Below are 14,529 nucleotides of genomic sequence, written 5' to 3' on the forward strand. Positions count from 1 at the left end.
GCTGAAAAGAGCTGAGGAGGAGTACATCACCGGGGCCTGAGGACTAGCCCTCCTGCGGGGTGGACGGCTCTGGCCCAGAGACGCTGACACACCCCTGCCCTGGGAAGGGAAGGCTGCCCTTCGGCCAGGCTCAGGCCCGGGCCGCGTTGGTGACGGTGAGGCCCCGCACCCAGCCCCGCCAGGCCCACTCACAGATGACGATGAGGATCATACAGAAGAGCTGAATGCCTGAGCCCAGCAGGGAGCTGAGGATCATGGGATACTGGGGGGGCCTGAAGACGTCGCCATGTACCAGCTTCCACCCAGACTCTTCCATGGTGTCTTCCTGCAGCAAAGAGCCAGAGAATGAGGCTCCTCTTGGGCTCTGGAAGAGGTAGCTCCCACAGGGGCCACCTCCTCCCCCAAGGATCCATGTCCCCTGATGGGGGCTGAAGGTTCCTCAGGTAGGTGTCAACCAGCTCCACTCTGACAGCAATGTATGTGACACGAGAAAGTGTTCTCCAGGGAACTGTTACACAGGAAAAGTAGGGCACAAACATGGGCTTACAGCTACATAAAATATCTGATTCATAAAAGATACATAAAGGAGTTCCCGCTGTGGCTCAGTGGTTAACGAATCTGACTAGGAACCATGAGGTTGCAGGTTCGATCCCTGGCCTTGCTCAGTGGGTTAAGGATCTGGCGTTGCTGTGGTGTAGGCCGGCAGCTACAGCTCTGATTGGACCCCTAGCCTGGGAACCTCCATAAGCCATGGGAGCGGCCTTAGAAAAGGCAAAAAGACAATAAATAAAATAAAATAAAGTAAAATAAAATAAAGATACATAAAAAAGCTACATAAAAGATCTGTAACCCCCCACAAATCCTACAAACCTAATGCATGGAAAAATACATTAGGAAAAATGCGTGGAAAAATGCATTGCCTACAAACCTAATGCATGGAAAAATGTAAACCAACACACCAAAATGTTAACTGTGATAGTTTCTGAGTGGTGAGGCTGGAAGCAATTTATTATTTTTTACTAATTATGAAAGTAATACAGGCACACCTCATTTTATTGTGCTTCACTTGATAGCACTTCGCGGATACTGAATTTTTCACAAACTGAAGGTTTGTGGAAACCCTGCATCAAGCACGTCTCCTGGCACCGTTTTTCCAACAGCATTTCTTTACTTTGTGCCTCTGTGTCACATTTTGGTAATTCTTGCAATATTTCAATTTTTTTCATTATTATATTTGTTATGGTGATCCATTATCAGTGATCTTTGATGCAATTACTATTGCAATTATTTTGGGGTGCTGTGAACTGTGCCCAAAAAAGATAGCAAACTTATATAATAAACCCATGTTCTGACTGCTCCACCAACGGTTCCCTCACCTCTCTCCCTCTCCTCCAGCCTCCCTATTCCCTCAGATATAACAATATTGTAAATAGGCCCATTCGTAACCCTCCAATGGCTTCTAATTGTGCAAGTGAAAGAAGAGTTGCATTGCTTGCACTTTAAATCAGAATCTAGAAAAGATTAAGCTTAGTGAGGAAGGCAAGTCAAAAGATGAGACAGGCCGAAAGCCAGGCCTCTTACTCCAGTTAGCCAAGTTGTGAATGCAAAGGAAAAGTTCTTGAAGGGGATTAAAAGTGCTATTCCAGGGAGTTCCTGTCGTGGCGCAAGGGAAACGAATCCGACTAGGAACCATGAGGTTGTGGGTTCAATTCCTGACCTCGCTCATTGGGTTAAGGATCTGGTGTTGCCATGAGTTGTGGTGTAGGTCGAAGACGCGCTTGGATCTGGTGTTGCTGTGGCTCTGGCGTAGGCCGGTCGCTACAGCTCCGATTAGACCCCTAGCCTGGGAATCTCCATATGCCACGGGTGTAGCCCTAAAAAGCAAAAAAAAAAAAAGAAATTACTGCTTATTGACATGCCCCTGTTCACCCAAGAGCTCTGATGGAGATGGACAAGGAGATGAATATTGTTTTCATGCTAACAAAACATCCATTCTGCAGCCCATGGCTCAAGGAGTTATTCTGACTCTGCACTCTTATTATTTAAGAAATACATTTTATAAGGTTATAGCTGCCATAGAGACTGTGATTCTGTCAATGGATCTGGGCAAAGTAAATTGAAAACCTTCTGGAAAGGATGCGCTACCAGATGCCATTAAGAACATTTGTGATTCACAGAAGACAAAATATCAACATTAACAAGAGTTTTGAAGAAGTTGATTCCAATCCTCATGGATCAAATTGTGGGGTTTAAGACGACTTCAGTGGAAGAAGTAATTCAGTTGCAGTGGAAATAGCAAGAGAACTAGACTTAGAAATGGAGCCTGAAGATAAGCCTGAATCGCTGTAATCACAAATAAAACTTTAACAGAGAAGGAGTTGTTAGGGATGAGCAAAGAAAGTGTTTTTTTGAGGCAGTGTCTACTCTTGGTGAAGGTGCCATGAAGACTGTTGAGGCAACAACAAAGGAATTAGAATATTACATAAACTTAGTTGATAAAGCTGTGACAGGGTTTGAGAGGACTGACTCCCATTTTGAAAGAAGTTCTACCGTGGGTAAAACTATCAAACAGCATTGTATGCTATAGAGAAGTTGTTTGTGAAAAGAAAAGTCAATGGATTTGGCAAATTTTACGTTATCTTAAGAAATTGCTATGGACACTTCAGCAACCACCACCCTGATCAGTCAGCAGCCATCAACGTCGAAGCAAGACCCTCCACCAGCAAAAAAGATAATGACTTGCATTTTTTAGCACTAGTATCTCAAAAATTAAGGTATGGCTTTTTAGACATAATGTTATTGCACACTCAATAGACTGCAGTATAGTATAAACATAACTTTTACATGGAATGGGAAACCAAAAAGTCATCTGACTGGCTTTATTGCAGTAATCACTTTACTGTGATGGTCTGGAACTGAACCTGGAATATTGCCAAGGTATGGCTACATGTACTCTTACTTATGTAATTAAAAAGTAAAAAAAAAATTTTGATATATGGTATAATATTCCATATACAAAAAGTAGTAAATGTGTATCACAGATGAATTTTTAAAAACCCAAGACCAAAGGAAAGATATAAAACATTCAAAGATTAAAAAATAAACCAGAAATATATAGAAAATGATTAAGACACTTAATAATCTTGTTTTGATATATTTCCTTTAGTCCTTTATGTATGTACATGTGTATATGTATATATAATTTTTAACAATAAAATTGGGATCATACTGTTTTTACTGTGTCCTTTATTTTCAGTTGATGTATGATCATGAGCATTTCATCAGGTCCATAAACACTCTTCACAATTACCATTTTAATGTCTGTACAATTTTTCAATGTACAGCAATGCCATGATATAACCAATCTATTATTATGGAATATCAGGTTTTAAAATCTTAAAAAGGCTGCAATAAATATTTCTAGAGCAAACTTTTTTGGGTTTTGATGGTTTTCTTAGGGAAATTCTAGAATGAGCAGGTGAAAACAAGTTGACTATTTGATAGTTTACGATATGTACTGGCAGTTAACTACTTTGCACAAAACTACTATTTATACTTGCGTGGGTGGCATGGAAAGGTGCTTATCTCACATTAACCTTGCCGTATATATACACATATATGTGCTAATTTGAAGGTTCCAAACTGTCTTCTCATGATTGTTTGAAACTGCATTTTGAGGGCTTATCCTTGCAGTTAAAACAGTTTTTCACACGTTTACTAGCCATACATGGATCCTTGTGTATACACTAATTTTTTTTTTTTTTGCTTTTTTTAGGGCTGCACCCCCAGTGTATGGAAGTTCCCAGGCTAGGGGTCAAATCGGAGCTAGAGCTGCCAGCCTAAGCCACAGCCACAACAACTCGGGATCCAAACTGCGTCTTCAACCTATACTGTAGCTCTGGGCAACGCTGGATCCTTAACCCACTGAGCAAGGCTGGGGATTGAACCCAAAACCTCATGGTTACTAGTCAGGTTCCTTTCTGCTAAGTTACAATGGGAACTCCTATGAAGTCACTTTCATAGGGTTCTGAGCTGCATCTGTGATCTACACTGCAGCTCACGGCAATGCCAGATCCCCGACCCACTGAGCAAGGTCAGAGATCGAACCTGTATCCTCATGGATACTAGTTGGATTCGTTTCTGCTGCACCACAATGCCACAACTCCCTATACATTAAATTTTTTTAATTTAAGGTATAGTTGATTTACAGTGCTGTGCCAATTTCTCCTATACAACAAAGTGACTGAGTCATACACATACGTGTATACACACATACATGTTCTTTTTGTTACCTTATTTTCCATTACGGTCTATCCCAGGAAATTGGATAGGACTTTATTGTTTATCCATTCTAAATTCTTGTCTGTAAATTTTTTGTTCATTATTATTAGAGATTTTAGTGTTTTTCAAAAAAGACATTTTGTACAAGTCCTTTTAACTATCATCTTTTTAAAAGTTTGTTGCATTTGCCATTTCCCTTTTCTGTTTTATGTGTTCTGACATGTAGGATTAATGTCAAATTAATCCAGTTTTCTTTCTGCGATTTCCATTGTTTTTATGCTTAGGAATTAGAAAGCTATCTCCGGAGTTCCTGTTGCGGCTCAGTGGTTAACGAATCTGACTAGGAACCATGAGGTTGCAGGTTCGGTCCCTGGCCTCACTCAGTGGGTTAAGGACCCGGCATTGCCATGAGCTGTGGTGTAGGTCGCAGATGCGGCTCGGATCCCACGTTGCTGTGGCTCTGGTGTAGGCCAGCGGCTACAGCTCAGATTCAACCCCTAGCCTGGGAATCTCCATATGCCGTGGGAGCGGCTCAAGAAAAGGCAAAAAGGCAAAAAGACAAAAAAAAAAGAAGAAAAGAAAGCTATCTCCATTGCTTTGGGTCACTAAACATTTTGTTTTCCTTTTAATATTTTTAAGATTTATTCTATAAATGATAACTAACACACACTCACAGAGACACACAGACAGGCACATACACACACCCTATCCTGGTCTGGCAGGCCCAGAGCCCTATGCCTAGACTACCCTCCCTCTCCAAGCCCATCCCTCCCAGCCAAGACCTCGTACAATGTCATCCTCCTTGTTATAGTTGGCGATGTCCTTCCGGAGGGTCCGAATGATAATCATGCTCAGGATGCCTGAAACAAACAAGGGTGGGGAAGAAGATTCGTCAGCTGAGTCTTCTGTGCTGCTTGCCCCCCCGGCATGTGTGGTTCCTCTAGCAGGAAGTGGCTATGCAGACGCCTCAGGTCCCCTCCTGGGCCCAGCTCCACCCCAGCTACCCAGAGGGGCAAACTGAGGGTCACTCCCAAGCAGGGGGAAGGAATGAGTTGCTGGAATGGGTGGGGACAGTCACAAGACATTGCTTTCTACTCCAGGGAAAACAGTGGCTCAGCTCCTCCAGGCCTTGGTCCTTCTAGTTCTCCAGCCTCACCTCCTCGCAGGCTCACCTTGAACTCGCAGGCTCAGCTCGAACTCGCCTCTGGTTCCGCGCTGCTTTTAGTTATCAGTTCACAACCCCACCTCCCTCTCACATCCATGCCTGTAACCCAGGCTATTTCCTTTACCCGAATGCTCCTCTCTGCCCTGACTCCTACTCACACCTCAAGACCTTCACCTCTCAACACCCCAAACAGTTCAGAAGTACAAACCCCATCTGTACAGCACCCTGTTCACTTCTCTGGGCAGCAGAGTGTAGTGGTTAAGACAATGGGCTGCAGGGCCCTGAACTAACTCAGCACTTTCTGGCTTCGCTAAAATGCTTTCAGGGCTTCACTGATGGGCTGCTTGGAAAGCACAGCAGCTGGCCCCCGGGTGAGTGCTGAACAGAGAGAGCACTATCTTTACTTCTCATATGATACTGAGACAATCAATTTCATTCTACCTCTGTTCACCACCCTCCTCCCTGCCCACAGCACTCTTGCCATGTGGTTTCTCACATTGTGGCCTGTCCCACTTCAGGCCTGTGACCCTTGCAGGAACAGTCTCTCTCTGGGTCTCTGAATGGTGGCCCCTCATTCAGACGGTCTTTCCTCAATAGCTGTGCACCTACTTCACAGCACTTCGCACTGTCTGACCTCCACGACTTCTATGCTTTTCTGTCTCATCACCAGATTACAGACTGTGAGGGCAGAGACTGGGCTGGGCTTGCTCCGGACAGTGCTTGAACAGGATGAGTGATGACGAAGTCTTGTTCAAAAAATCAACGAAGGCGTGGGTGAAGACGTACTGGTTCTGGAGGCTGAATCTTGTTTCATCTGTCTACCGGTCCCCTAGCCAGAACCCTGAGGTCTGCTTTTGACCCACGTTTGGCTCCAAAAACACCCTAGAAGCAATGTGATACCTCAGCCCCCTCATACCTCACCCCCTTGTCCTCGCCACCCTCCAACCCACAGCTCTCTCACCTGACAGGAAGAAGACCACCACAACGGAGTTGATGATAGAAAACCAGTGGATCTGCACATCGCTCATGGTCAGGTAAGTGTCCCAGCGAGAGGCCCATTTGATGTCACTCTCCTGGCAGTGGGGAGGAAGCACTTGAGAGTCAGGCCTCCTGCTTAACAACTCCTGCCCAGTCCAGAGCCCTCCTCCCTGCTGTGAGCTCCAGCCCCTTCTCACCTCCCAGTGCACAGAGTAGGTGAAGTACAGCTGATTCTCCTTGGTAGGGTCAATTTCTTGGGGCGAGGAATTGGTACCCTCGGGCAGGGTGCATGACCCCTTCTCGTCTGCTTTGAGGTCTGTGAGAGACAGAGACTCAGTCTGTTCCTGGGAGGGCTGGTGCTGCTACCCAAGGACAGTTCTGGGGGTGCCCTTGGAGGCAGCGTGCTGCGGAGTGGAGGCTCTAAGTGTGCTCCCCCGAGCCCTGACTTTCCACAGGGCTGCGGGGACTGCACAGAGATGTGCAGGGAGGGGTCTGAGTCCCTCATTGAGTCAAACAATCTTCCTTCACTCAATTCAAACATCCATTTCCTCATTCAGTCAGTCCCATTCAACATGCAAAACAACACTGACTGGCTCTATCAAATCTTTACTCAGTCTCCAGAATCCCAGCACTTCAGCAATTCAATTACTCGGACGGTTTCTTCCTTCATTTACTCATTCATTCATCCTGCTATCTGTCCATTCATTCAACCAATCGACATACAATAAATAAACATCTACTACGGGCCAAGTACAGTGCTGGAGAGAAAATGGTGAGAAAAGGAGACAGGGTCTCTAACCTCCAAGAGCAAGTGGGAGAGCAGCTGCTGTCAAGCTGTGCCCACGACACTCACAGGGGGAGAGGCAGGACGGTGCTTCCAAAATGCAGGTCTGTTTTATATGAGACTTCTGCACATGATTTTGTTTGATAACTAGGTTCCACAGCTTAAAAAACCCCCAGAAACCCAGCTGGACCAGGTCCCGGCAGGCCTTGGCACTCAAGTTCCTGTATGACACAACTATTGACCCTGGGCCAACTTTAGTTATGCCAATCGCACACACACAGGAGCAGAAACATCAAAACTTGTCATCCAACAGCTCTGTCTGTACCCTGCCCCTTGTTCTTGAGCTGGCTAGTTCTTAACAAGAGGCCTAGCAAAGCCCCAAACTGCTATTTGGTTTTGGCCAAGCTACCAACCTCTCTGAGCCTCTGGTTCCCATCCTAATAGGGACCTACCTTCTGGGCGGGCCAGAGGTGGTAAACTGTAAGGTGCTGTGTGAGACTGGGACCCAAAGATGTCATCCTCCCCCTCGCCCCCCGCCTTCTCTACTGGGAATGCGGTGACCCTACCTTGGTGGGGCCCACATGCCACACAGGGGCCTATCAGGCATTACAGGAACCAAGGGTGTGAAGACCCTGGGTGTGGAAGCCCAGGCCCATCCAGCCCTGCCCCTCTGGTCACACCTCCCCACTCACCCTCCAGCCTGATGCTCTGGGGAATCACCTCGAAGCGGACGACGCGGTATGTGTGCTCCTGGTCCTCTTCTAGGTCCTCCCGGTGGTAGTAGAGGATGAACGAGAGGTGATTGTGCAGGTAGATCTAAAACAGAGCGACACGGGGAACAAGATAGCTTGGGGCCAAGGAACCTCCAGAAACCTCAGGGAGACCAGCCAGGTGTTAGGTCCCTTCCCTCGTCCAGCAGGCCCAGCTGTACCAGCCTTCCAGAAACACTGTCTCAGTACTCCCCGACTCAGAAACCCTCCAGGGCTCTGTGGGGCTGATATTCAAGGCCTTCAGCCATGCAACCCTAATATGCTGGCGTCCCTTCTCAGACACGCTAGTTTACCTGGTCTCCCCGGGCCCCTCTCTGCCCCATGAACAGTTCCCACCCTGAACTCCGTTCATAGCATCCACTCCAATGAAAGTGCCATCCCAACTTTACGCAGCCTAAGCCTACCTACTTTCAAGGCCCAGCTCCTCTGTGGCAACCCAAATGCACACGAGCTTCCTCTGGACTCCTCTGGCACTGACCATCACAGCACTGGTGTGGTCAGGACTGGGACCTAGGATCCAGGGTCTTACCCTGACAATCCTCTTCCAGTTATGACAGAAGCCCTTGGAAGACAGGGATTGTGCCTCAAAAGAAATGTTTCTTTTATTCCCCAAGCATAAGTTTAGAGAAGGGCAAATATAAGACATTGCTCTTACAATCACTGCCATTATTAGCATGTTTCTCAGAGGTTGTACTATAAAGTTCATGCAGGGATTATCTGATTTACTCTGTACAACAACCCCAAAGAGTGGGTATGGCTATCACATACACTTTACAGAGAAGGAACCACTTAGAGAGGTGAAGAGGGTTGGTGAATCACCACTTAGTAACTGGGGGAGGGCAGGATTCAAAACCCAGGGCACCTGCACGATCCTCACCACTACTCAGCTCTCTCTCTTTCGTACTGATAAAATTCCAGATTTTTTTTTTTTTTTTTTGGTGGTGGTGGTTAATGTCACAAACATGGAATCTGAGTTTTTGGGGACTATGCCTTCTACCTCCTGTGTAGCATCTACCAGACCTCTGCCCACAGCACGCAGTCTTCTGACAGACCACGCCCCGGGGCACCAGGAGGAACCTGCCTTGGCCATTCCCACCTTTTCTGCTATAAGCCATGAATTACTGCATCCCCCTCTTCTCTGTGGCCTTTGCGGTGTAGTTCCCCAGCCCTCTGAGCACGCCAAGACACTCTACCTTGTTGACATCTGTGAAGCCGAGCCGGTAGCCATGTTCAAACTGCACATCTTTCTCTTTCTTCTTGTCATCGCCGTCGCGGTTGGAGTAGAGCTCCAGGCGGGTGGCCACAGGCAGGTTGTCTGCAATGCTGGAAACCCAAGGCCCCGCTCAGTCCCTCGGACAGCCTCTCCCTCAGTGCCCTCCCCTATGTGAACTCCAGGCTGGCAGGGAGCAGAGGACAACTCACAGGTGGACGTAGTAGTCCTCTGTGATTCGCTCGGCCACGAGCCGGCTCTGCTCCACGGTCAGGGTCACCGGCTTGTTGGACTGGCTGCACAGAACCTCACACTTCTTTTCACTGTTCATGAAAACCTGGAAAGGGGTGTTGACAATCCGGTCCCCTCTCAGCACCTCTCCTGCCATGAGAGAGACAGATGCAGCTCAGAGCTTCAGCTCCGAGGTTGCTGAGATCAGCAGAGCCACGGAGACACAGGGCCAACCTGCAGGCCTTGAGCAGTCCTGCAGCCTGGCCATCAATGCGCTGTCCCACCTGTTGCCCGCCCCGACCCGGTGCCCTAGCACCGCCAGACTCTTCAGAGCATATCACACACGCCACGCCATTCCATGCCTCTGCGCCTCACACTGTTCCTTTGCCTAAAGTGCCATCCCCTGCCCCAGGTCCCTGGGAAACTCTTCCTCGCCCTTCAAGCTCGGCTTCTTTTTTTTTTGTATTTTTAGGGCCGCGCCCGCAGCATATGCAGGTTCCCAGGCTAGGGGTCCAACTGGAGCTGTAGCTGCCAGCCTACACCACAGCCACAGCAACACCAGATACGAACCACGTCTGTGACTTACACCACAGCTCACGGCAATGGCAGATCCTTAACCCACTGAGGGAGGCCAGCGATTGAATCTGCATCCTCATGGACGCTAGTTGGGTTTGTTTACTGCTGAGCCACAATGGGAACTCCAAGCTCAGCTTCTACTCCACTCTCTGGGAAGCCCTCCCTGACCTCCTCAGGACCGGGTGCACCATTCCCTCCTCGGATTGTCCTTGGTGCAGGGGCATCACTGTACGGTGGCGAAGAGAGAGGGCTGCCTGCTTCTGAACACTGGCTCTGCCACTTACTAGCTTAGAAGTTTTAGTTAAGTCATTTAACCTCAACGAGCCTTAATTTCCTCATCTATAAAATGGGGGGAGTAAGAGTATCCATCTCACAGGGTTACAGTGAGAAATAAAATACTAGGCACAGAGTAGGCAGGCAACAAATGCTGTTTTTATCACCAGCATCACCTCTACACCTTTTCATATGTGACTTTGCACAATGTGTTGATAGAGTAAGTTTCTGTCCCCCTATCTGATTATGAGCTCTTTAGGGGCAGACAATGTTTCCCTATTTATCTCTGTGTCTTTAGATCCTGGTTTCGGAAGGGAGGGAGGGAGGGTAAAATCCAACACCTGAGATTTTAAGCCAAAACATTGTTTTGTTTAATCAACCCCTTGCATGCCTACTGTCTCAGAGTAACTTGCTCCCAGATGTCCCGCAAGCAGGCACTGAGCAGTTAGGAACTGTCAATTAACACAACGGTGCTTTCATTCAAGCCATTCTAACAACTCTGCTGGGATGATATGGAACTGGAGCAAACGGAAGGAGACTGACCAAAGCCCATAGGCGGCACTAATGCCTGCACACCCCCGACTCTAACGGCTGCCTACCCATGTGAACCCGCTTGATGTGGCACCCCTGGCCTGGTCATTCATCCGTTTGTTCATTCCTTCCTTCCCCATCATCTACTAGGTATTGGGCTCTGAAGGTATAAATTTTCTTTTCTTTTTTAACAGCTTCTCCTGCGGCAGACAGAAGTTCCTGGGCTAGGGGTCGAATTGAAGCTGCAGCTGCGGGTCTATGCCACAGACATGGCAACAACGGTTCTGAACCGCATCTGTGACCTACACTGCAGCTTATGGCAATGCTGGATCCTTAACCCACTGAGCCACATGGGACCTCTGTTGAACAGACTAACTCACAGAGCTTATGGTCTAGTGTGAAGACAACTGATTAAATGATCAGGAAAATGAGAAGATATAGTATAATAAGAGGAACTTGCTCTATATGTGAGAGAGTAGGTCTAGGACAGTTTCTCTGAGGAAGAAATGCTTGAAGTGAGCCCTAAAGGAAGAGAGCATTAACCAGGCAACGAGTAGGAGAAGACTACTCAGAGAGAAGCAACAGCATATGCAAAGGTCCCTTGGCGGTGGTGGGGTGGGAGTTGGAGGATGGGAAGAGAGTCAACTCGAGAGACCTGTGTGGCTGCAGGGAAGACAGCAAGGGTGACATGTGAAGCTGAAGTGATGGACCAGAGCCGGACCTCAGGGGGCTTGTCAGCCTCACTTGAAGTTTGATCTACATGCAGAGAGCAACAAAAACCAATAAAGGGTTTCTAACATGGGCAGCAGAAGACATTACCTGAGTCTGGTTACAGATCACTCTGGGTGTTCTGGGATGAAAACATGGAAGATGCAAGGAGCTGGCTAGTGAGCGGTGACAGCGGGTGTGGTGAGGGTGGAAACAGGCACACAGATTCAGGAGCTACTGAGGAGGGGAAATCTAGGGGGCCCGGTGCTGATGGATGCAAAGAATAAGTGAGGAGTGAAGTCATATCAGAACGACTATGAGGTTGCTACAACCGAGTTCCACTTGGGAAAATTGGAAAAAACAACAACAACAACAAAAAAAGCAAATTTTTTTTTGTTTTTTGCTTTTTAGGGCCATAGGCTAGGGAAGTTCCCAGGCTAGGGATCAAATCACAACTGCACCTGCAGCTGCCAGCCTATACCACAGCCACAGCAACTTGGTATCAGGCTGTGTCTGCAAGCTACACCATAGTTCACAACAATGCCAGATCCTTAACCCACTGAGCAAGGTCAGGGATTGAACCCACATCCTCATGGATACTAGTCATGTTCTCAACCACTGAGCTACAAGAGGAATTTCAAAACAGCACATTTAGACTGAAGACATTTTTTGTTTGGCTGTCAGGTGGCTATGCCAAGCAGACAGATATCCAAGTTTAAGGCTCAGAGGCAAGTTCAGGCCTATAGATGGTGAGTGGCAGAGCCACAGCTGTACCACTGTGGCAGAACCACTCAGCTGTGCAAAATGGCACCATGGCAAGTATAGTGAAGCCACCTAGAAGGGGGAGGGAGGGTGAAGAGGGGCCTGGATGAAGGTCTCTACCCTTCTCTCCCTGTTACTCCCTGTTTCAGAAGGAGAATAATGCAGGTGAGTCTGTAAAACCTAGGGGTGGACTGGCCAGTAGAAGGGCAAGGACACCACTGAGACATCTGCACGGTTCGCTCCTGAAATGATCTGGGTCATCCTCTGCCATTTTACAGGAGACAATGCTGAGAACCGGCCCCGGACAGTGACAGCCCAGGTTCCCGTGCGGGGAATGCGGTGGTGCTGAACTCCTTGGCCCTCTCCTCTACGCCATGCCCGACTGACCACTTCTTTTCAGCAGGTCAATAAGGAACTCACTTGAGGAAAGGAAAACCACACCGAGAGAGGAACAGGGATACAGACCAAGTAAGATGGTATCACTTCTTAATATTTAGAAATCAAATTTAAACCAAGAAAGAGGACATACTAGTCTGGAACAGCTCATTTCTAATACAGAAGTTTTCTCTCTCTCTCTTTTTTTTTTTTTGGTCTTTTTAGGGCCGCACCTGTAGCATATGGAAGTCCCCAGGTGAGGGGTCAAATTGGAGCTGTAGCTGCCAGCCTACACCACAGCCACAACGATGCCAGATCCAAGCTGCATCTGTGACCTAAACCACAGCTCACAGCAATGAGATCCTTAACCCACTGAGGCCAGGGAGTGAACCTGTGTCCTCATGGATGCTTGTCAGATTCGTTTCCACTGAGCCACGATGGGAACTCCTTCCTTTAATTTTTTAAAGCTGGGAGCAGAGAACCAGCCCCACTAAACAAGCAATAAGCTGAGTGGACTCTAAGAGTCTGATGTCCTCCAGTACGTCTGTCAGACACTCACTTCTCTACACACTCCACGACACAAATCTCCACCAGTGTGATCATCAGGAGCATAGCCCTTGGACAGCCCAAATGAACCTTTCTGGAGAAGGCAGCTTGGACAGCAGAAAGAATTCTGTTTTCAGATTAAAAAAAAAAAAAAAAAAGGGGCTAATATCTCAATTTCTCTTCCCACTGATCAATGTGTCCATGAGCATGTTTTTCAAACCTCTGAGGCTGCTGTGCCCTCTACCATGGCCTGGAGGCAATCACACTTGGCTGTGCAGAGTTACAGTGAGAATCAAGCGAGACATTGTGCAGGATGTGCTGCTTAAGGCTATGAACTCTGAAGCCAGAGTTCTCGGGCTCTGCCTTTGACTTGGTGAGTGACCTGTGGCAAGTGACTTCACCTCCTGTGCCTCACTTCCCTCGTTGATGATAAGGGGACAGTAAGAGGAGCTACCTCATAGGGTTGTTGTGAGAATTAACAAAGTTAAAGCACAGAAATGCTCAGAACAAGAGTTCCCGTCCTGGCTCAGTGGTTAACGAACCCAACTAGCATCCATGAGGATGCGGGTTTGATCCCTGGCCTCACTCAGTAGGTTAAGGATCTGGTGTTGCCATGAGCTGTGGTGTAGGTTGCAGATGCAGCTTGGATCCTCCATTGCTGTGGCTGTGGTGTAGGCTAGTGGCTACAGCTCCAATTTGACCCCTAGCCTGGGAACCTTCATATGCTTAGAACAATGCCCAGCTGGTAGGAAGAGCCCAAGAACTGATGGTGATGATGATGACAACATGCAGTACAATGTCCAACAGGTACTGTCAAGGATGTTCCTGCTCCACGCAGATAGGACACTGAATGATAACTATGTGCCTGACACTGGGTCAGAAGTGGCAGGGAGAGAGAGAGAGAAATGTAAGACACGATCCCTCTGCTCAGAGCCCCTAGGCCATGGAGGGAGGCACCACACAGAGACAGAATGAGATAGAGTGTGGCAGGATGACTTTTGTACATGGCAGTTTCCATTTCTACAGGCAGGAACATTCCCCAGTTTTACTGAAGTTAAGGTCACCCAGTAACACTGAAGTGTGCCCAGCTGCTGAGCTTTGGGCTGTCAATGCATCCACACTGGCTCACGGAGGGGAGGAGGAGCTACTATGCAAGGGGCGTGGAGGACAAAGCAGGTCAGGCTTCCTGGCAGCGGCAAGGTGGCCAGAGCATGGAGTAGTGTGGAGAGAAAAGAAGGGTAAGTGGCAGGCAGCAGGAGCAGCCTGGGTCCCAAGACCAACCTCTGCTCAACTGCACAAAGTGGGACTTAGGGACAGGCGGTGCTGCTGGCTTTTGGTT

At 47.9% G+C, this 14,529-nt stretch overlaps 1 protein-coding gene across 3 annotated transcripts in view; it reads right to left on the minus strand.

Annotated features, from left to right (window-relative positions):
- TM9SF4 (transmembrane 9 superfamily member 4) overlaps nt 1–14,529 on the minus strand; it is a 56,689-nt gene that overhangs the window by 13,768 nt on the left and 28,392 nt on the right. For 2 of the 3 annotated variants that reach the window (XM_047771357.1, XM_047771358.1), the window contains exons 4-10: nt 9,401–9,569; nt 9,172–9,301; nt 7,901–8,024; nt 6,622–6,740; nt 6,408–6,519; nt 5,071–5,141; nt 193–325 (exon numbers count right to left, since the gene is read on the minus strand). In XM_047771357.1, coding sequence (XP_047627313.1) covers nt 193–325; nt 5,071–5,141; nt 6,408–6,519; nt 6,622–6,740; nt 7,901–8,024; nt 9,172–9,301; nt 9,401–9,569 — 858 coding nt within the window. The remainder of the gene's footprint in view (nt 1–192; nt 326–5,070; nt 5,142–6,407; nt 6,520–6,621; nt 6,741–7,900; nt 8,025–9,171; nt 9,302–9,400; nt 9,570–14,529) is intronic. The other variant, XM_047771359.1, reaches the window with a different exon arrangement.

This window comes from Phacochoerus africanus, chromosome 3 (assembly GCF_016906955.1).
Source record: "Phacochoerus africanus isolate WHEZ1 chromosome 3, ROS_Pafr_v1, whole genome shotgun sequence".
Lineage (NCBI taxonomy): Eukaryota > Metazoa > Chordata > Mammalia > Artiodactyla > Suidae > Phacochoerus > Phacochoerus africanus.